Source organism: Brachycentrus maculatus, unplaced genomic scaffold (assembly GCF_059751285.1).
Source record: "Brachycentrus maculatus isolate JH-2025_06_01 unplaced genomic scaffold, ASM5975128v1 h1tg000202l, whole genome shotgun sequence".
Lineage (NCBI taxonomy): Eukaryota > Metazoa > Arthropoda > Insecta > Trichoptera > Brachycentridae > Brachycentrus > Brachycentrus maculatus.
In genome coordinates, this window is record NW_028280953.1 from 2,471,115 (window position 1) to 2,495,125 (window position 24,011).

The 24,011-nt window shown below is 38.1% G+C and overlaps 3 protein-coding genes across 3 annotated transcripts; 2 read left to right on the forward strand and 1 right to left on the reverse strand.

Moving 5' to 3' along the window:
- The first annotated feature begins 156 nt into the window (after nucleotides 1-156).
- Nucleotides 157-5,304, forward strand: ND-ASHI (NADH:ubiquinone oxidoreductase subunit ASHI). The gene is made up of 3 exons (XM_088263703.1): nucleotides 157-263; nucleotides 2,544-2,770; nucleotides 3,093-5,304. The coding sequence occupies exons 1-3, from the start codon at nucleotides 176-178 to the stop codon at nucleotides 3,327-3,329; spliced, it is 552 nt and encodes a 183-aa protein (XP_088119829.1). The 5' UTR covers nucleotides 157-175; the 3' UTR covers nucleotides 3,330-5,304.
- On the reverse strand, nucleotides 5,227-11,977 carry MED22 (Mediator complex subunit 22). The gene is made up of 4 exons (XM_088263705.1): nucleotides 11,346-11,977; nucleotides 11,077-11,178; nucleotides 6,239-9,087; nucleotides 5,227-5,645 (listed from the first exon to the last, which is right to left on the reverse strand). The coding sequence occupies exons 1-3, from the start codon at nucleotides 11,440-11,442 to the stop codon at nucleotides 8,870-8,872; spliced, it is 417 nt and encodes a 138-aa protein (XP_088119831.1). The 5' UTR covers nucleotides 11,443-11,977; the 3' UTR covers nucleotides 5,227-5,645; nucleotides 6,239-8,869.
- Nucleotides 11,966-24,011, forward strand: LOC148307300 (zinc finger CCCH-type with G patch domain-containing protein). The gene is made up of 10 exons (XM_088263700.1): nucleotides 11,966-12,152; nucleotides 12,254-12,502; nucleotides 14,069-14,176; nucleotides 15,349-15,489; nucleotides 17,789-17,883; nucleotides 19,148-19,262; nucleotides 19,642-19,795; nucleotides 21,103-21,269; nucleotides 22,322-22,492; nucleotides 23,535-24,011. The coding sequence occupies exons 1-10, from the start codon at nucleotides 12,105-12,107 to the stop codon at nucleotides 23,988-23,990; spliced, it is 1,704 nt and encodes a 567-aa protein (XP_088119826.1). The 5' UTR covers nucleotides 11,966-12,104; the 3' UTR covers nucleotides 23,991-24,011.

Sequence of the window (24,011 nt, forward strand, 5' to 3'; positions counted from 1 at the left end):
GCGGAAAATTATAGTTTTTTTTCAATGGACTCACATCAATACGTTTATTCAATAATATTATTGAAAAAAACCGACCGAGGGCACTTATAAATTGCAGTTCTTAAATAGTTGAAATAAATGCAATTGATTTTGAAAACTGGCAAGGATAATTTTTCTGATTTCAATTTTATTGAAAATGGCGGCCTTGACGAACGTCGTGCGGTTTTCTTCTCAATTAGTTTATAATAAACCGGGCATAATATATAATGTAATACGAACAGGGCGTAAGTAGCGTGTAATTAATTTTGTTTCAAATTATGTTTTATTTTTTACATAATTCAAATGATTTATATGTTTTCCCTACTGACTTCTAACCCGTTACGTCACTAAGCGAAAATGACAGCAGACAGTCCATAAACACAAGTTTTTCGGGGACAATTTATCAAATAAGTTAAGATTTATTACTGATCAAACTTACTTCCGAAATTATTCTTAACATTTACGCGGTTTTTTGACATGTTTTCGATTAGTGAAGTTAAAATATAGAGTAATCAAATTAAACGGTTGAGTTTGACGATGAGTATAAAAGGTTATGGTATGATCACAATGCCAAATTATTTTCCGAAAGGAATGAGATATGTTTTATGAAAACTACGTGTTTGTGGAGATGAAAATTCGGTGCTTTTTGTCAATTTATGTGGTTTTGAAATCACATATCCAAAGTAATTGAAAATCATATCTGTTATCTATTTACATAAATCCATTGGGAAAAATAATTACCAAGCATTAGTTATTGACGATTGTACAATCGGCTTCTTAAATGCAGATACTTATAATATTAAATTTGGATAATTTATAAAGCAGTATTTTCGTAAAATACTACCTCAAGGGCGCTTCACTATGAATGAATTGGGTAAAAGAAGATAGTGGAAATAATCTAGCAAACAAATGCATTTTTAGTCAACCTGGAACGTCGGGGTCACCAATTTGGAAAACCGGGAACGTCGGGGTCAACCAATTTGGTCACCTTGTGTGATGTGTGCGTTATTAAAACGGGAAGCCAGAAAAGGATATTTAAAGAATTCTTACTTACAGATTGTTTATTTATATAAGTTCTTACACTTTTTTACTATGGATATTAACTATTAATATTTAATGTAATTAATTAATGAAACTTTGAACTAAAATGTGAAGCTAGTTACACGTCCTTTAGAACCAAACGATGCAGGCGAATCTCAGCCTCTTCGCTTCGGTTGGCCGTTTTTGTTGAATTCACTCGGAAATCTCCGTGGCAAATTCGTATTTTCAGTGTTGCCAACTTGGTAGTGTAGCTACACGCCTACACATTTTTTAGTTTTTTTTTTTTCTGAAGATCATATCACTCTCTATTTCTAACTTCTGGTGGAAGAACATGCGTACCAACTTTATTGCACTGGTTGCATCCTGGTAAGATCACTTTGTCGTTGTAGCCGATCGAAGCGTGAGACGTCTATCAACTAATTATCTGAAATACACAGCTTTTTTTAGATACTCTGGAGCCATATTATGTATTGATTACCACCGGCTACCATGCTGGAGGTCCCGGGTTTGATTCCCAGGGGAGTCAAAATAAAAGTGATTCAATGTTTATTAAGTAATATCCTAGATTTTTACCCTTGCGCCCTTGAGGTAGTATTTTACGAAAATGGCGCTTTATAAAATATCCAAAATTATTATTATTATTTCAAGCTTGTATTTACCTGGAGTTTGTCCGCCTCCATGGTCAGTACGCTCGGCTACTTTACTGGAGGTCCCGAGTTCATTTCCCAGGGGGGGGGTCAAATAAATATAAGTGATTTTTTCACTATAACATTTATTCAATATTACCCTGGACTGGTACCTGAAGCAGAGGGCTGATTACCTTTCCTTCATGTGGTAACGATCAAGATAACACTGCGTTTATATGATGCAGTGCCCTATGCACCTTTTGGTGCATTGAAGTTAGAAGAAGAAGCTTGTATTAAATGATCAAGAAAACTAGTGCCCTATGCACCGTTGGACGTTCTTCTTCCTGGCTACATCCCAACTTATCGTCTTTGTAGACTGTTGTGGTCAGCTCCCCTCGTCCTCAGGTTGTAGGTCCTTCTGTCATGGACAACGTCACCTAGGCCATACCGTCAAATGATTTTATCTTTCTGCAGCATCCATGAATATTTTGATCTTTCTCTAGATATCTTTCGAGGAAGATCCATTGCAGAGGAAGACCGAGGAAAACTTGGCACAATTAGGTTTGTCAAATACTTGAAAGCGGCCGAAAAATAATCGTCGGGTATATATGAGGAGATGCATGAATGTAAAAGAGGCGAAGAATGTTTGCAAAGACAGAATGGTGTGGCGTTCGATTCTCTCTGCCTACCCCTGCGGGATGCGGCGTGATGGTTAGTTAGTTAGTTAGTTAAGTCCATTGCTATTGCCTGGTTTACGACATGCTCGGGTTCTCTGTGTCCTCCATGTCCTATATGTTGGATACGGATGAGGGACAGAAGAAGAAGAAGTGACAATCAATGCGTCTCTCTTTATTGCAGACGCTATTCAGAACAAAGACTGGAAGCCCGGTCCGTACCCCTTGACCGAGGCGGAGAGGAAGAAGGCGGCGGCCAAGTATGGAATGCACCCGGAGGCGTATGAGCCGTACCCCGACGACGGGACGGGGTACGGAGACTACCCCAAGCTGCCCATCGTGTCCGGGGACCACCGGGACCCCTACTACCCCTGGGACTACCCCGCCGTCAAGAGGAACTATAATGAAACGGTAATTAAACCTTTAGCTACCACAATCATACCCTCACCCTGTTACTCACACACATCACACAGTATCTGCAAAAAACATTCTGAAAATTGTTCTTGTATATTTATTTATTTATTTTTTTAAATAAAGATAAATATTTGTGTTTTTGTTTTTTACACAAATATTTCAATTTCATACTACATATTTCTGTGAGCCTAGCGGCTCATTATTAGAAATAGGTATCAAATTGTGGTAGAGTGGGTTCGAACCGGGAAACTCTGACTTAAGAGTCCGCAACACTAACCACGGGACCACGACGTGACACTTATCTGGATACTTTTTGTAGGTTCACGCCCTGGAGGAGCTGATAAACGAGACCCGGTGCGACCTCAACAAGCGGCACCGCTACAAGCCGTGGCAGATGTGGGCCGCGTTCTTCGGCACCGTCGGCTTCCTCGGGGGCATGTTCGCCTACCTGGAGCAGCCCCGGTACTACATGCACCCGCCCGTGCTGGCCAAGCAGTACCCCGGCCAGGGGGCGCACCTGGACTTCCCCGGGACCACCCCCACGCCGCACCACTAACCCTCACCGCTCTTCCGCACAGCTGATGGTGAAAGCAACATAAAGACACTATAGCCTGATGACTTGAATGTGCCAACAGACCATGGCAATCAAATTATTCAATTCAATTTATTTTAACACATCGCTCACTCCTTTCAAGAACGTCATAAATCAAAATACTTGATTTTTCAGGAGAATGTTTTTAAAGTTTAAAAATATAATACAATGTATTTAAAATAAATATCAAGCCACTTATTGAACTTTTAACTGTGCAAAAGATCCTTTTAGGTAAAACCTGAAGGTTTTTTCTCCATTTAACCTTTTCATAGCCGCAAATAAATTACGCGGCAGTGCTCAACAGGCCAAGTATTTTTTTGAAAAAAAAAAGTTGTCTAAAGATTTTTTTTTTGTTGTTTTTATTGAATTATAATTTACTTACCAAATATTATATCCCGCATCGATTGTTAGAGTTTTATTCTTGAAGTTAAACCAGTTTCAAATTTTCAGGGTTGTCACACTAAGTCGCACACGCAAGTTTTTATTAAATTTAATATTAACACACAACTATTATTTATCAATGGAATATTTTAAAATAATAAGAAAAACACAAAAAAATTGAGCAAAATAAAAACCCCTGGCGTTCAAAACAATCGATTAAAATAATCAATATTTCAAGTGGTTTGAGTGGTAGCCCTAATGACATCTGTCAACTGTCAGCTGAAAGTGATACCGATAAATCACTTAAAAGTATTTAAAAACTTTATAAAATATTTTGTGACAACTTCAACTGATGGCAATGTATGTTCCGTGTTTGACAGATTGTCAATATGAGTTAAAACTGCGGAGTAATACGTCATCAAAAGTACTGACGAGATATCTCGTCTCTGGCCATACGGGCACTCCGCCATTTGCCGAGATATCTCGTCTCTGGCAACCATCGGGTTAAAAAATATTTGGTATATTTCAAAAAATAATTAAACAATACCTTTTTTTCAAAATGCAAAAACAATACTTTCTGCCCTGTAGCGGGTAAATATTGAGTTAAAAATATGCCTCTTTTGCTGGGATATAGTACATTTTCTGGGCATTCCGAAAACATGCACAATTGAAAATTGTCGATTTTTGATTTATGACGTTCTTGAAAGGAGTGAGCGACTTGACAAACTTACATTTATTAAAAAGACTTGTTGAAGTTGTAGAAAAATCCCGCTTCGGAATACCTCCTCAGACACATGGAACAGGTCAATATTCGTCGTGATATTGTTCAGCTTAGCGTTAGCTCTTCCTACAGGCATAACCATCGTAGCTATTGTATAACTATTGTAACCAAGCATACCCTGGAGAAACTGGGTCGGGTAGAGCCAAGGATAATAAATAATTATATAACTTTTTCTTCGTCATCTTTCTATAGATCCTGGGGATCTGTCTGTATCGCTGTTTCTCTTGGGATACCGACTGCCAGCTATCTCTCAACCTTTTTGGGGGTCTGCCTGGAGGTCTACATCCTTCGGGATTTCTTTGAAGGGTTGAAACATTGAAGTTTGTCTTCTGACATTCTGTTTACTTGCTCATCCAGTATCCCCATCAAACCATATCTTCCGTATTACACATGTCTTGCGACATGTTTCCAGCCATAAATCGGAGAGTTCTCATCTCAGAGGCTTGAAGTAGATTCTGTTCAAGAAGTGTCTTATAACAATGTCTTTAAAAGAAGTTGTCACTTAATTCGGCTTTTGAATTCGACCACTTAAAGCTAGTAACGCCAATCAGTGCACAAATTTGGAAGCATTGAAAAAATCAGCAATACACTCCGGTGTAAACTGTTTGAAGAATGATCTTTTTGATTAGTAATAGTGTCTTTATGTATTGTATTGAATTTCATTGGTATGTGTGGAATTGATAAAACAAACAATTCAAATAGCTTGTCGGCTTATTGTTATTATTTATTAGTCTATATTGTAAATAAATTACACAAATAAAAACATGAAAATATGTACATTATCATTTTATTTTTATCTATAAATATGTTACTGTTCAAATCAGATTTCAGCCTACACCCTTTTATCTCTAATGAAAATTTAATTTGGCTTAATGCTTTTGAGTTGAACTGATTTCATTAATTGATTCGGCAGTCATTTGGTGGTAATATCTGTATTAGTTTAAATTATTTCTGGTTTTAACAGACATAAGAACTCCCTCCTTCATATAGTATTTTAGGCCACATATTGCCAATTTTGTTTTTATTTTGTACGTATTTCATTACACTTTCAATTACTCAAAAAAACTATTTACAAAAAAACTGCCAACTCAGTAGATTTGTTACTATTTTTTATTAACCTTTTAACCGCGTCAACTTTGTTCCTGAGAGACGCCTGTATGCGGCGGTATTTCGCCGTTTTTAAAATGATTACTTTTATCATGTATTTGGTTAAGAAACGATTTATTTTCCTAAACAAAAACGTTCAATGGGATTCATTGTGCCTTTTTGGTACTCTATAATACACTTGTGTCACATTATTATTGAAATATATCGTAATATAAACAAATTAGATCATAACATAAATAAATCAAAGCACGCATCGTGTGTCACTCTTACCCACTGGCGATGCGTAGCGTCGAGAGTGAGACAGATATAGGGCATGATTATGGCACGGACTAATTACCGACAGCAAGAAAAATCAGGGATCTGTTCTTTTATTTATCCTTGTGATGTTACAAATTATTAGTCAGATATTTCAACAGATGTCATAAGGCCAAGGATTGACGTATTATTTTATCCAAAGTTCCACACCATGAAAAAATCCCTCCAAGTTGAACTGAGGTTCGAAACTTGGAGCAAAGTAAAAACACAAACGGTTATGTCAGCCGCGTATGGGGCATGTTTTATTAAAACACATACGGTTATGCGAGCCGCGTGGATCCGGTTAAACTTCTGAAACATACATGTAGTACATTGGTGGGTTTTTCGACTGAATAAAATAGACTAGTTAAAGTGATCAAGGTTTGTATTATACATACAAGTTCTTTATTATTAGGTGGATAATGCTTGTACGTATAACTGAGAAAACAAAAAATATAAGAAGTCGGATTGTTATTCAAAAACATAATAATGAACGCTGATAATGCTGTAAATTGTTGAAAACAAGGAAGACATATAGAGTAGGAGTAAGTACATAGTTTGTTTTGTTGTTTAGAATCAGCATTTAAATACCTAGCTTGCTAAATGTGTTGGTGGGTTTAAGTTCAGCTGTTCTTGATATAGGGAACGAACACTCTTTGTAGTCGCCCCTAAAGGCGCTACGTATAGCCGCTCATTCTGGATCGGACGCTATGGGCGATTGTCCACTACCCGGAATTTGACCGTCCGGCAGTTCGGTTTTGAAAAATGACAGCTTAGTCAGGTTTTGAAAAGCTACTATGACAGTTTAGCGTAATCGAATTTACGCGCAACGTGTTCACGCACCGATCCGAAAAAAGGTGGACAAAAGCACAAGCCAATCGTCGTTTTAAAACGCTAACTGACGTGCTAGATGGTAAAATTCTATGTAATTCCGTGTAGTGGACAAACGCCCTATGAGAAGACGTATGACTGCCCATTCTAGGTCGAAACATGTATTCTCTTTGTGCTTACGTATCATCTGGAATCTATTACCTTGACCATATATAAATTGAAATATGCACAGAATCTATGGAGACAAATTGTAGGCATAAGACTGGGAGATAAAATCAGACACTGGACAAAGGTTGTCGATGTGATAGATCGCGTTGCCTTTTGTGGTTAAATATAGTAAACATAAATAAGTTATATTATAAATGTAAAAAAAAACCTTAATAAACCTTACGAAATTATCCGTAGTCAAAACTAGATCTAACAAAAGAATTGTCAAACCTAGTTTTCACTAGGGAAAACAAATTTTGGCTCACTTCTTTCCTGGCAGAACATGTTCATAAATGCCTATTTAGGAGAATCGGGTGTTTTTTTTATAGAGATTTGTTTTTTAAACTGGCAACACTGTTTCTCCAGACTGTCAATTTCACAGTTGATAGTTGATTTGTAGTCAGTACGTTATGCCATTTCACCAAAAATACACTTAATGACCAATATACACGTCATAGGTTTGGTGAATGGGCCGAAAACAATATTCAGCTTGATCCTGTTTTTCAATGCAAAATTTTGTTCACCGATGGGGCACGTTTTTGGTTAAATGGCTATGTCAATGAGCAGAATTGCCGAATTCGGAGTGCAGAAAACCTGGAAGCTTTTGTTTTTTTTAGGAAAATCACTGTTGATGTGCTTTATGGACAGGTGGAATCATAGGCCCATATTTTTCTCAAGACGATGCCGGCCAGAATGTAACGGTCAATGGAGAGCGCTACAGAACCATGATTACTGACGTATTCGTATCTCAGTTAAATGGTATTGATGACTGAGCTGTGGTTTCAACAAGATGGCGCAACAGGCCACACGGCAGGTGCCACTATCAATTTACTGCGGGAAATTTGTAATTGTATACCTCTAAAAAAAACACCCTGCACAATTGTTTAATTTTAAATAATCAACATGTCATTCCACAAAGTTAATGCCAAATTAATTAATAATAAAATAAGTATGTAACTGGTCATATGATTGTAACAGAATTTGTGAATATCATAGTCGTACAGGAGAAAGTGACCAACTAACAAAACGTTAAATGTTCAGGAGGGCCATTTAAGTCACTTTTGCTTGGCAAGAAAATAAATATCAATGCATTTAGTCATTTTCAACAAGTCAATATATTATACTTCCAAGTTTAAAATCATTTGGGATTCTTTTCAGGGCAATATTAAGCTAGTAAAATATCAAATAGTCAATGATCACATTTTTGTAAAAAATGTACTAGGTCACTTTCTCCTGTATGATTAAGATATGTTCTACCAAGAAAGGTTTAACACACTAAGGACAGGTGTTTTTTTACGCCTGCGGACCGCTGGCGACGAGATTTGATAATTGTGTACAAATTGTTTAGAGCTTAACAACAAGATAGGTACATAATATTTATATAAAAACATTAAATATGTAATTCTTTCTTTTCTGACATTGAAATGAGGCCGGTGCAGAAGGTAAAAATAGCCTTCCCGTCCTTAACCCTTTCCACTCTGACCATTTTTTCTCATAACTGATCAGCTACTCTGATCAAAAAATGCGACGTTTTTCTACCATTAAAATAAATATTTTGTCTCCATAATTTTGGGACACTCTGTATGGCAAGTAGTATGACCATGTTAATTAAGATTAACTGTATTTATCCAAAATATTTTTTGGTAGAATATACTTGGGTGATAGAGAAATCAATGATTTAAGTTATACCTGCGCCGGGCCAGACATTGTGGCCCACGGAGCTGCCTACTAGAATCATACAGGCCAGAATGTCTGGCCTACAGAGTGGTAAGAGTTAAGCATCAATCGACCGAATGGTTAGAAATACCTTTCCTGTCCTCAGTGTGTTAATATGCCCATTCATTTATACTTTAAACATTTTCTTTTCACTTTTGACAATTGCACTATCTTGGGACTAGCGGCATCACTTGTAAATGCTTGTGAAGTACTCCTCCTCAAGGTCATAGAGGTCTGCAGCGATATCGTCCCTGAGCGACATGAGCTTCTGGTCGCATTCCTGTTGTTTGGTCCGAAACAGCTTGGAGTTCTGCGTGATGGCCTCGTTCACCGATGGAAAGTCGTTAAGGATAAGGTACTGCTTAATATCCGACACCAATTTCATGAGAGATTCACCGGCTCGTACTGCAAACGACAGATTCAACATATAAATAACTTTTTCATAACTAACTAACTAACTAACCATCACGCCGCTTCCCACAGGGGTAGGCAGAGAGAATAGAACGCCACACCACCCTGTCTTTGCAAACATTCTTCGCCTCTTCTACGTTCATGCATCTCCTCATACATACCCGCCGATTGTTTCGGCTCCTAACCTGACCGCTTTCAAGTATTTGGCATACCTGATCGTGCCATGTTTTTTCTCCGTCTTCCTCTGCTCCTTTATCCACTTTCATTCGCCTCATAAACTTGTTTTACCATTCTTTCCTCACTCATTCGTTCTACATGTCCAAACTATCTCAACACATCTTTCTTAATTTTATCGATAATGCTTATCTCTATAATGCTATATAATGCTAACTTTTACATTATTTATAGATTTAGCAGAACTTTAGTATTTGTAGAACTCTATTTTAATTTATTTATGAAATATTCAAATCAAGCACTAATTTTTAGAGTCTATCAAATTGTATTTTACTATTAAAAACACATTTAAAAAAAATGGTTTAGCCTTGTTACAGCATTTTCAAACTACTGTGAAGATTAAATGAACTGAGGGTCCTTATATAGCTTTACAATTCTAGGTACTTAAGTAATAGTTAGTAAATGTTGAAAATGCCATAACAAGGCGAAACATTTTTAACATTTTTTAATAACAAAATACAATTTAGTAGACTCAAATCAGTGTTTAATTTTAATATTTAATATATAATTTCCTTTCTTATTCTTATTTTTGAAGAAATAATCCGCAAAGCTTCTAAATGTGAGATTTGTTGAAGTTGCCCGTCAATTGACAAATGAATTTGTAGTATCAATTATTGCAATACATAGTACATACATGGGTCTGATAATATAATAATAATAAAACCCTTACCCGCACCCCAATGGTGCATAGGGCACTGCATCATATAAACTAGGTGTTATCTTGATCGTTTACACATGAAGGAAAGGTGATCAGCCCTCCGCTTCAGGTGCCAGTCCAGGGTAATATCGAATAAATTTTACAGTGAAAAAATCACTTATATTTATAATTAACAATTATATTTATAATTAATTTACAATTAACCGCATTATGGTTACTTATAATAAAATGTTTAATGATGTAGATATATTTGGGAAAAGCACTAGTTCCATAAAAAATGACATAAGCAGGAAATTAGGTGAATGATTGATCATTGCCGTTTGTTCAACAAGCCAACTGTTAATTGGATGATTTATGTTGACATGGAATAGGTACCACACACACACACACACACACACACACACACACACACACACACACATACACACACACACATACACACACACACACACACACATATATACTCACCCCAACCAACATAAGAATAGCATTATCGGAGGATTTTTTTAATTGGCCATAGTTTGGTTAATTAATGTTGTATAATATATTGTTTTGGCTGTAAAAATCCCAAATAAAATAAAATAAATAAAATAAAATATGGGAAAATGAAAAAATCACTTATATTTTGACATGGGTCTACCAAACAATAAAATGACTCGACTGCAATCAGTGTTAAACGCAGCAGCGAGACTAATTTTTGGAATTTCTAAATTCAGTCACATCACCCCACTACTTCACAAACTGCACTGGTTACACTTTCCCGAAAGGGTTAAGTATAAACTCTGTCTATTCATCTATAAATAATACATAATACGGCTTCGTAGTATCTAAAAGAGCTGTGCATTACAAACAAATTGGTTGGTAGACATCTCACACTTTGATCAGCTACAATAACTGCCATGGGTAAAGTGATCTTACCAGATCGCAACCAGTATACTAAATTTAACGATCGTGCCTTTGGTGTTGCGGGACCGACGGCATGGAATGCTTTTCTACATGTAGTATAGTTACTATGAAACAAAAAGAAAATAGCCATGATATTGGCCTGCCTAAAAAAATAATAAGGGTATTATATTGCTAAATATACATACCAATATTTGCTGCACGGACTTGCATTTCAAATGTGTCTTGTTCTATTTGGGTCATCCTATTAAGCTGAGATTCATTTTCTCCTTTTGCCAGCTTTATTATTTCTTGAAAGTGAAAAAAACAAATATATGAATTAAAACATAGACTATTGCACGAAATATACAAATAATTAAAATTATCAAGATGTAATAGTAAGTTTTTAATGGAAATACTACACATTTCAAACAATATGTTTGTATAAAAAAAAAGTACCGGTAGTAATTCATAGTACCTTCAAAGTTTTCAAGCATGCTTTTGACGTCATCTTTTAAACGTGCAGTGTAAGATTTAAGCAAGGCTTCTTTAGATTGCGGGAGGCTTCTTTGCATTTTCGCTGATGTTTATTTTAATTAAGATTTATAAAAGAAAATCTAATAACCCGAGACCTCTCAAAACAATGTTGTCAAAACTGACAGATTTAGTTTAGTAATATCTTTGATTATCATTATCAGAGATAATGCGGAGAGTTTCTACGTATGTTAAAAAAATATTACGCTAGTCCAAAATACGCATGGTCTGCCTATTGCTGAACTAAAACTTTTTTTTTTAATGACGTATGCCAACAAATGTCTACATTTAATAAAAGCAAAGTGCTAATTTTAGCTATTGATGCTATGACATAATGTTAGAATTATAAAATTGTTCATATTTTTTACTAAGATAAATTTTATTATATAGAATGAATGCCGTTTCAAAAAGTTAAGAATATCTTCAAAATTGCATTGACAGATGTCTCTTAAGCATGGGTTACGCACAAACAGACTAACTATGCGTAAAATATAAAGTTCTCGCCTACTCATTTTGTAGCGATTAACTCGACAACCTTTTACAAAAAAAATTAAACTTTAATTTGACAGCTGGTATATCAATATTCGGGGACACTTTGACTTTTGGTGTATATTTTGTTAAAGTTGTTTACCTTATATATATTTTAACAAAATGCAACAAATATTTCGGCTTTTCAATAGTTGATTCCCCTAAAAAAGGAAGAATGGATCAAAAGTCACTTGAAGCGTCACTAGATCTCTATAAATCTCAGGTATTTATTGCACAAACCACGAAATTCTATATGTTAATTAGCGCTTTCGGTTTATTGGTTTTGTGAATTATAATTTCATTACGATGCTATATTTTTTACAGCTTTTACAAATAAATGATGCCTTGAAGGTGACTCCGGAAGGGGATGAGCGTGATTCTCTCGCAAGTTTAAAATCAGACATACAGCAACTTGTTGATTTGACGACAGAGAGCTTGGACACGCTCAAAGGAGCACAGAATAATTTGCAAGAAGTAAATGGACCAAACTTTGAAAATGGATGCTCAGTTGCGAAAGGAGAAACGCAGAACAAAGATGGTGATGTACTCGATGATGAATATGCCTTATTTATGGTGAGTTTGAATAAATTTCCTATGATGTGTCGGGTTGTGGTCCCGTGGTTAGTGTCGCGGACGGACGGAAGTCAGAGTTTCTCGGTTCGAACCCACTCTACCACAATTTGATACCTATTTCTAATAATGAGTCGCTTAGGCTCACAGAAATAGTATGATATTAAAATATTTGTGTGAATGATAATTTTTTTTAAATATTTTTTACAAAAAAAAAAATTTATACAACCAAATCTAACCTAACCATCACGCCGCCTTCTGCAGGGGTAGGCAGAGAGAATACAACGCCACACTAAACTATCTTTGCAACCAATCTTCCACATTTATGTATCTCCTCATAGAGTGAATGCTGGGAACGAGTGAATGGTGCACTGAAATCAGTTATAGCAAATAAAAACCTATCAGCCAATGAGGCGTGGATATATGAGGAGATGCATATATGTGAAAGAGGTAAAATGGTTTGGAAAGACCGATTGGTGTGGCGTTTCCATTCTCCCTGCCTACTTAGTTAGTTAGATTATTCCGACTCCTGACCTGACAACGCCACAAAAATTATTTGTCATACTTGATCACGTCAAGTTTTCTCCGGTCTTCCTCTGCTCTTATTTCCAATTTCCACCTACATTTGCCTCATATACTTGTTATATTCTTTCTTCACTCATTAGTTTCCCATGCTCAAACTATCTCAGCACATCTTTTTTAATTTTATTATTCTTCTTCTTCTTCTTCTTATTGTAGGCCTTACGGCCTGTTTTTAAGAGGGATTAGCCTCCTGCGACGTCGATTCCCAGCTATCGGCCCATCTCTTTGGTGGTCTGCCCGGGAGTCGTCTACCATGGGGTTGGCCGTACAATGCGATGTGGGGGAGTCTGGATGGTTCCATTCTCCTCACATGCGCATACCATTGTCTGATAATGCTTAATTGTCTGATAATGCTTAGTTTTATTGATAATGCTTATCTCAGCCTTGCATACTTTCCTTATATCACCATTTGAACATCTTTCATTAATTGTTTTACCGCCCATTTGTCTGAAAGATTGCATTTTGACTGTATTCAGTCCACTTTCATCCTTCTCTCACTCTACGCTTCACTCCCATATATTAGGGTTGGAACAAGGACTCCGTTGTGTAGTGCATGAAAATCTATATTATATTTTAGCTGTTGTATACGATTTTTCGTTGAAATTGTTTGCTTGACCGATTAAAAAAAAAAGACATATCATGAATTCCCTCGCAAATATTTATAAAACAGTTTTGAAAATTCAAATCATATACTCTTACACCGAAATCATGGGTTTGCATTTTAACACATTGTGTCGGGCGGTTTTGTCATCAACCCCGACCCTAATTATACTCTGGCAGTCTCCGCCCGACCCTCAGTATACTAATCACAAGTAATCGCAACACCCAATTCCCATCTGCACAATGTTTTTTGGCATCTCTTGCGCGCTACCAAAAGTAAGCAAATAGAGCGCTTATAGGCATCTCCCGCTCTCTACTAACAGTATGTAAAAAAAGCTTTTAAGCGTTTGCTGCAGACAAAATATGTTGATATCTCTTTCATTTCAGTCGGAAATGACAAAGTCCGGAGCCTACGATAATAAAGATGGCAGTGAAGAGGTCACACCCGAAGACGGTGATAGTAAACCTGAAGATAACCCGGACACCAACATAGAGGTAGGAAATTTATTATTAATATTATTTATTTATATTGACAAAACGCCTCCAAGTTCTTCTATCAGCTCCCAAGCTTCCTCGCACCCCCAAGGCTGAACTAGGGATAGTTGAAGTGATTAAGAAAGGTTCTTTAAGGTAGAAATGTGGAGCAAATGGACAATGCAATGTTAAAAAGTGCTTTGTGTTCGTCCCTTAAGGGTACGCTACGACCATAATGTATTCATCCGAAACCCCTAGCTTCTCGGGAATAAATGACCGCAATAAAAATGTGCAAAGACAATAACGATCCTAGGACATGTGCTTAAACGGTTAAATTTTATGTAATCGATTTACAACCTTAAATATCTCAACTACGCCAGCTCCATTCGTATAAAAGCGAAAGCGGAAAACCTCAGAGACAAAACCATCATGTCGGATCACGGAAGGGCGGCAAAAGAAGATAAAAGTGAAGTCCCGTTTGAACTGTGCTAGTCTGGAAGTTGGAAGTTGGCCATTCACAATGACGAGGAGCTCAACAAACTGCCCTCCAGCGTGACGACCATCGCTCAGGAAGACGTCCTGCCCAACACCTTGGCCATTATCCAGCCCATGGGATCAAGAGAAAGGCGTTTTAATTTGTCGGCTCGTCTTTTCCCCGCTCCAGACTCGACGGCCCGAGACCGATTGACGACGTTTTAATCCACTTATTTTTTGTACATCATCCTATTTTTATTATTATTATCCATGGTTTATAAGCGCCCTTAAGGTAGTATTTTACGAAAATGGCGCTATACAAATTATCCAAATTATTATTATTATTATTATTAATGAGAGAATGACTAAGAAAGTATATTTGGCAAGCGTAAACGAAACGAAGATGGCCAAAAAAACTTGGCATAACCAGATCACTCAGAACCTAAAAAGTCTACAAAATCGTAGGCATGTATGACTAGATGTATGGATGTGAAGGAGTGTATTTACATACAGACGAGTGTGGTATTCCATCCACTTTGGTTACATTTGCAGGGAAGCAGCGCGATAGTAGTAGTAGAAAGTTTAACATTTAAAATGTAAATTATAGAGTCCTACAAACTAAACGCCAAATCAATAAATAATTAAAATAAACTTTTTCACTAAACTTTTTGTATGTTGAATAAAGCAGGATTGTAATTTTTGGTTTGGCATATTTTTAGGAAGAGCTCTCCTCACTCGAGGGCATGAAGTGTTCCACGATGTACAGCCACAAGTGGGGGGGAGCTCCCTCTCTTCACAACGCGATGGTCAGCTCCGTCGTGAGAGATGACGAGGATAATACCAACTTCTATGATATTAAGGTACTTCTTTCTTTTGTCATGTTCGCTCCCTAGGTGGAGCATACAGCCAACACCAGACGTCTCCGAGTCACCCTGTCACACGCCATCTCTTAAGCTTCCTCCCAGGTCAGTACGGCATCCCGAAGTTCAGCTGGGTATGGTCGGTGAATGGTCGTCAGCGGCCTTCCGGGGCGCCGGAATCCTCGGGGTTGGAAGAAGAGACACGAGGGGTTAATGCTCTCAGGTGGCATTCTAAGGACATGTCCCAACCATGTCCATCTTCTCCTCTTCAGGACTTCCAGTATGAGGGGCTGTAAGGTTCTTCTCCCCACATACTCATTCCTAACCAAGTCATACCACTTTACATCCAGTATTCGCCTCAGGCACCTATTTTGAAAACTTTCCAGTTACTTGCTCAGAGTGGTGAGGTGCCACGACTCACACATGTACAGTAGCACTGTTAGGAAGAGGTGATACTTGGTTTTTATTAAGGTACTTTATTATATGTATTATGATGTTCCAGAATTTCTTTTCTCGATCGGCACACTGCATCTGAAGCTAAGTATAAATTTTAGACTTGTGTCCTGAACATGGATTACGTTTAAGAAATAAAAGAAAATTGGAGTTAGCTAATCATTTAATAGATAATAATCACACATGTACGAGACGTCTTCCGTCCGCACAAGACTGTAAAGTTTCTGGTCTTCTCTGCGGCGCAGGAAGGGGCAAGTCCCGGCGGTTTGGCGGTGGCGTAAATACCGCTTGATGACGCGATGGCCGCAACCGCTGTACCCAGTTGTAAGCTGGGTACAAAGCGCTGCACCGACAAGTCAACCTCTATAGCCCTGAAAAGGGCTTTCCGAAACAGGTCCGTGAATCGGTGCAAAGAGGCGAAGCGGTTCAGGCTGGCGGCGCGGCGAGGTTTCAGAGATCGGGAGCGGAGGAGTAAAAACAAGTTTCGGTGTTAGAACTGAACTGCTTTATTGTCGCAAAATGCGCCCTCTATATACCCGGCCGTGATCGCGTACCGCCCGACAGTGGGAAAGTACAGCCAATCAGCGGCCGGGGGAAAGAGACAGCCATATTTCTGTCTTTCTCTAAGAGGCACCGGACGGGCTACATTTCTATACCGTACCGGTGCCTTTACAACAATGAATTATATTTTTAACTATTAACTATTTTCCTAAAAGTAACTTAACCTAGCCTAGAGCTTAATTCTCCTCGGTATGGGCAAAGACCACCCCCGAAAGCGACACATTATAGTCTTTATTGAGGGGGCAGTATATTGCGTACACATACCGAGGTCCCTAAGCTAATTAAATATACACAAAATCCCTTCTTCGGGCCGCAGTGTGGCGGGCAGCCGTCTCGCCCGCCGCGCGCCCAGAGTTCCTTTTCTGGGCCGCCGCACGGGGTACGCGATGACGTCGCTTACACTGATTAAATATACACAAAATCCCTTCTTCGGGCCGCAGTGTGGCGGGCAGCCGTCTCGCCCGCCGCGCGCCCAGAGTTCCTTTTCTGGGCCGCCGCACGGGGTACGCGATGACGTCGCTTACAACACATATACCAAGAATTATGTAGAAATCATAAAAATTATATTAATACGAAAAGTCATAAACTGCAACATTTTAAGACAATAGAAATTTATACAATTAAATTTTTTTTTAAAAGGAAAAAACTTGCAAAGCCCTTTAAGAGGCTTGTCTGCAGGTAGGATAGTAAGGATTGGGAAGGTAAATGTTAAAAATTATGTCACAAACACCCAGACTAATTGAATATGAATCTTTCTAGAATTCATTTTGCAATTGGCGGGAATGGAACCTGCGATGACAGTTTCGCAGTCGAGCGTCTACCCAACTACGCCACGGCGCCTGCCATAAAAAATAAACCCGTAATTAACAATACAACAATGAATAAATAAAACTCTTACCACTATGTAGGCCAGACATTCTGGCCCGTATGATTCTAGTAGGCAGCTTCGTGGGCCACAATGTCTGGCCCGGCGCAGGTATAACTTTAATCACTGATTTCCCTATCACCCAACTATATTCTACCAAAAAATATTTCAGATAAATACAGTTAATCTTAATTAACATGGTCATACGAATTGCCAGACAGAGTGTCCCAAAATTAGGGAACCAAAACATTTATTTTAATGGTAGAAAAACGTTGCATTTTTTTGATCAGAGTATCTGATCAGTTATGAGAAAAAATGGTCAGAGGGGAAAGGGTTAAATTAAAAATGCATAGATATTACCACAAACTGTTCAATCAATTGATGAAAATAAATTGTAAATTTTGTTACGTTGATTTGTAGGTCCGTGTGATGTTCACCAACCCCACGCACATAGAGATGGTTCCATGCCCTTACTACCTGGACGGCGATTGCAAGTTTCCCGATGACCAATGCAGGCGAGTACGACCATACTTTTTCTTTTCCTAAAATTACTTAAACTAACTAACTAGCTGACTGATCATCACGTCGCTCACGCAGGGGTAAGCAGAGAGATCAAAACGCCACACCAATCCGTCTTTGCAATCAATCTTCGCCTCTTCCACATTCACACATCTCCTCATCATACCCGCCGATTATTCAAAATTTGTTATTTGTAATACTTGATCACGCCAGTCTTTCTCTGCTCACATTTGCCTCATAAATTTGTTTTACCATTCTTTCCTCATTCATTCGTTCCACATGTCCAAACCGTCTCAACACACCTTACTCAATTTTATTGACACAGCTGACCTCAGGCCTGTATTCTTCTCTTATTTCACCATTTGAACATCTATCACGCAATTTTTTGCCACACATTTGCAAATATGTACTTGAAAGCGTTCGAGTCAGGAGTCGGAATAATCGGTGGGTATGTATGAGCGGATGCATAAATGTGGAAGAGGCGAAGAATGTTTTTAAAGATAGAGTGGTGTGGCATTCTATACCCTCCGCTCTACCCCTGCGGAAAGCAGCGTAATGGTTAGTTGGTTGTATATATTAACCCTTATCACTCGAGGAAAAAAATCATAAAGGTCTCCAGCAACTCAAGGATTTAAAAAAAAAAAAATTAAGATATTCTTAGAAAATTAGAAACAAAATATTTGTCGGAAAGGTGTGTCGGAAAGGTCGGATAAGTTATGCTTATTTATGTTTACAAATATATGAAAAAACAAGTTAACATGAAGAAACCTGTCCGTGCAACCTTGGATTTTGTAAACAATTATATGTCCGCCTCCGTAGTGTAATGGTGAGCATGCTCGGCTACCGTTCTGGAGGTCCCGGGTTCGATTCCCAGGGGGGGTTTAATAAATATAAGTGATTTTTTCACTCTAATATTTATTCAATATTACACTGGACTGGTACCTGAAGTGGAGGGCTGATCACCTCTCCTTCATGTGTAAACGATCGAGATAACACTGCGTTTATATGAAGCAGTGCCCTATGCACCATTGGGGTGCGGTAAGGGTTTTATTATTTATTATTATTATTATATGTATGACTATTGTTCATGGCGCCGCTGGGGCGCCAACGAGTGGATTTAATATTTTATTTGGCGCTGTAGCGGCGCCTCTCGAGTGATAAGGGTTAAAAATGCCGGTCAATCTTCAAATCCTAGTACGTATTTTTTATATCTCATTTATGTCTTCCGAATGTTATGAAAGTTTGCACTGACGGTTTCAGATTCTCCCACGGAGAAGTGGTTCACTTATCTTCGCTGAGCGAAGCTGTGGAACCAAATTTCAGCGTCCTGAGACCCGGCTGTAGGGTCCTGGCAAAACTCAATCAAGGAGACGAGGTAACTAATTATGTATTAAATGTCAAATTGAACACTGTTGTTTTGAGTCTACAAAGTTGTATTTTATTGTTAAAAAAAAAACAATTTTGTGACAATTGTTTCGCCTAGTTATGATGGCACTTTCAAACGAATGTCAGTCAAACGAATGTGAAGATCAAATGACTGTGAAGATTAAATGAATGTGTTCACATTCGTTTGCAAAAGCCATAACAAAGCGAAACAATTGTCACAAAATTTATTTTTATGTGTTTTTTAACAATAAAATACAATTTAGTACACTAAAAAAATCAGTGTTTGTAATTAACATTTAATATACAAATTTACTAAATTAGTTTATTTTGCTAGTTCAGGTTTACCTTTGCTGTTGTTATGTTGGCAGGCCACAAGCAGTAAGGCGTTAGAAAAGTACCACCTGTGGCATCGAGCAGTCGTAAAGTCTGTGGACAGTCCCGCGCACTGCTGCCAAGTCAAGTTGGAACACGAGAGCACCAATTCCCACACCGTTCAGTTCAGTCAACTCTTCCCGCTGACCGGTAAGTGTATTGAGACTAGACGGAATGTGTATTTGATTATGCATTTTTATCGATTGTTGTGCGGTATGATCGGTAATCCTGAAATTATCCGGAACATTGGTCTGTATGTTCCCGATAGTTACCTAAGACAGTATCGGCATAGATGTTTTTACATTTCTATATACAGGTCCAATCTGCCGATGGTTATGCCTGTAGGAAGAGCTACCGCTATGCTGAACAATGTCACGCCTTATATTGATCTGTTCCATGTGCGTGTGGGGGTATTCCGAAGAGGAATTCTTCTTCATCTTTCCGAAGAGTGTTCTTGCTTTCTTTTTAATTTTTGTTTCAATGTATATGCTTTAAATTTTATTTTGTAATGTACATGTTAATTATTATTAAATAAATTGAATTGAATTGATTAAATCTGTAAAATAATTAAAGATAACTTTGTTTTAAAATCACTGTAAATGTATTGTGATTTTAAAACAAAGTTATATTTAATTATAAAATGGAAAATCACAAAGTTACTGCTTCAAATATAAATTACAATTAAATCTGTATTTTTACCAAAATTTTTGTTGGGGGGTTGTTTCATCAACCCTGCAAACCCAATTCCGATCTCTACAATGTTTTTTGTCGCCTCTCTTTTTTATATTATAAATATCCCAGTTCACCAATTTTGTAAAAAGTCACAACATTTATACACATTTGACTTAACTTTTTGAACCCTAGAGGCCGGTAAACCGGCTTTATTTAGTAACGCATATACCCTAATGGCCAGAATACTGGCCTCAACATTTATCCTAGAACCGAGACGATACTCATGACTTATTGCGACGTCATCGCGAGTGTGAGAGGGGGGAGAACTTGTTTGAACATGAACTCAGATTAATTTTGGATCAAAATACCATTTTTAGTCAAATATTATTTTTTGGTCAAAAATTTCTCAAGAGCTCAGGGTTAGGGTACTTGTACAATGAGCGCTTCAGGGTTCAAAGGGTTAAACCACTTAACATTTGAATTTTAGCGATAAAATTCGCCGGTGCAACAAATCGTCACTAACAAGTCGAAACAAGACTGCCCGAATAATTGGGTTAGTCAATAAAATCAAATACATAAATATATTTGGCTTGGGTAAATCAATTCCGAGAAGTCGGATTATGATTTTCCCGAGCAGCACTCGGGCTCATCATTACAAAGCAAACTCTATGCCCAAGTCACACTTGGGCTAAACTAAGAACTTGTTAAATTACCAATCGTAAAATTTGCTACAATTTTTTTTCTTTTTAATCTTAAAGTGATTGTTTTTGTTTGTACATTTTTAGATAACACAGAGGACTCTGATACAGATACGGAATCTTCTCTAAGTGATCCCCCGAGACAAGATGAACCCATTGCAGGCCCTTCCAAACCGAGCACCTCTCTGGTGGACTACAGCCTTCTCCAAGATCCTGGATCCGTCAAACTAGGCGACTGGGAGAAGTATACTAAAGTTGGTCATCCTATTTATTTTTACTCTCTAAGGGTGGTGACTGACCGGAGCCATTTTGTCGTTACGTAAAACGTTACGATGCGAGCAGTCGTATAGTCAGTACAGCGAACCGAGCGCTCGATCCATAGTTTCGGATGCTCGCTGATGCCCCCGCGAGCGATGTTACGACGCTTTATTACGATGAAATGTGAAGTCAGTCACCACCCTTAGTGAATAAAAAAAAAATACAAATTTGTGGAAGCCTGGGTGTAATAGATATCAATAGTAAGGTAGAGAATAGGCGATTGAGATGGTATGGGCACATAGGACACAGAGAACCTGATCATATTGTGAACCGGGCAATCGCCTTGGATCTTCCTTGAACGACATCTAGAGGAAGACCAAAGAATTCATGGATGTTATAGAGAAGAAACATGATACGAAGGCATTGGCTGGCTTGAGCGATCACTTTGTACACTTGTATAATGTAAGTCGTAAGCCCTGGTATGCTCAGATATCCATCTTCTTTAATATAAAGGGAAAAACAATACATTTTTCATATTGAGTTGAGACACCTTTAAATTGATATCTCATCCGTAGGGTGAATAATCCAGTGTCTGATATAATAAATAATATTAATATTATTTATTATATCAGACACTAGAGTAAAACCAAGATCATGATTATAGATCGATCCAACAGGTTTGGTGATCTCGGAAACTCACTCGAAGGTCTGGAGATAATAAATGACATTCAGTTCATTGGATCTCAAATTAGCAATGAAGGAACTTGCGAAGGAGAGATCAGACGTCGTATCGCCAACGCCAAAAGTGCCGTGTCTAAGCTAGACAAAATCTGGAAAGACCGGGGTATGAGCAACAGCACCAAGATAAAGCTTGTCAGGAGTTTGGTCCACTCCATTTCCCTCCATGCTGCTGAAACATGAACCATAAAACCAGCAGCAAGGAGAAAAATTGACCCATTCAAAATGTGATGTTAGAGGCGTTTGCAAAATATATTTATTTTGATTCAGGTGTCATTGTAGTTGAATTTTTTCTTTGTTTTTCTTCCAGGGAATTGGTTCTAAGATAATGCAACAGATGGGGTACGTGCAGGGGTCCGGGCTGGGCCCCTCAGGCACTGGGAGGCTGCAGCCCGTGCCTTGCCGCCCCACCCTTCCCGGGAGATCACTCGACCACTGCATGACCATCAGAGAACACTCCGCCACGGAAGACCCCATCAAGGTATCTGGTTCCTTCTGCATCTTGCTCGGCGCCTAAATTTCTGACTCGGTGCACAATTTACCTCTTATTTTTTGGTGATTCTCTCTCTTAACACATTGTAGTCGGGCACTTTGAACAATAGACTCTAGCCTATAGTGGATGTTTTTCGCGATTACCGCAAAAATATATTGCTTTCTTAAAATTGACACAATTTCAAAACCAAATAATATTTTCGATTGAAATTTTCAAAAAAATCATATATGACATTTGATCATCAAAAATAAATTATAATCATAATTTTTAATTTAGTGTTCCGTATTTCACAATTTTAGAAGCATTGTAAACTCTAAAAAATAGTCTTCCCTCCAAGGTATCATTCCCTATACAATGCTAATATATTCAAATAATAAAATACCAAACAGTAAACAAAACAGTGCGAGGGGTATGAAAAATAGTCCAATACGTGAAATGACTCAAACTAAACTGGAGATTGAGATCGCATAAAAACTCTAGATTTCTGGCGACACCTTTACAAGCGGCACACTAGCCAATCCGGACAAGGCATCTCAAATAACGTTGACAGACTGTCGCCTAGCACCCAAGTAGCAAATTACCCTTCAACGCGTTTTATTTTACGCTGATAACAAACCCGTATATTGCCGTTTCCCGCCGATAACCGACAGTCGACAAAAACGGCATTTGCCGTGTCCCGGAGTTGACCGACAGTCTGCGAAAAACGGCAAATGCCGTGTCCTAATCACAAGCATCGTATACTAATCACAAGCAACCTCAATCCCAACTTCGATCTGTACAATGGTTTTCGGCATCTCACGCTGTACCAAAAGTAAGCAAATAGAACGCTCATAAGTGTCTCCTGCTCCTTACCCAGAACTAACCAGAGGGCATCCATGACTTGATATGCGGGTGTAGAGGAAGCTAGGAGTGTATGTTGGGATAGACGAGTGTGATGTTTCATCTTTTATGCCTATGCCTTTAGAGAAATGGCGTGACAGTAGTAGTTGTGTGATGTCTCATTGTTCTTATTAAGTGTGTTTGATTTTAGGTGGAGAAGAAACTAAGAAGATTACAGAGAAAACAAGAAGAAAGGGAACAGAAAGCTTACGAAAGAGCTAAAGAAAAAGAGCGCCACAACGTTTTCAACGTGTTGAATGACGTGTTCTCTGGCTCCGGTAAAAATGGCCACGTACATAGTGAAACTTCATTATTTCCAAGTAAAAAAATGAAAGCGGACAAACTCTCCGATGTCAAGTCTTCCACCTGCAAGAATCTAAACATAGAACAGTTTAATATATCCGAAGATATCAAAAGGTTGGAAAGGGACATTTTGAAGCTGAAGGGATCGCTAGGCAGGAACACCCAAGGGTCCGCCCTGCACAAGAGTCTGACGATGCAACTGGCGGCAAAATCCAACGAAGTGGATGAGTTGAAAACGCGACAGAAGAGTGTTAGTAATGAACAGAATGTGAGAAAAGACAAAAAGAAAATGACTGTGTTTTAAACATATAAAAAATTTAGTTTA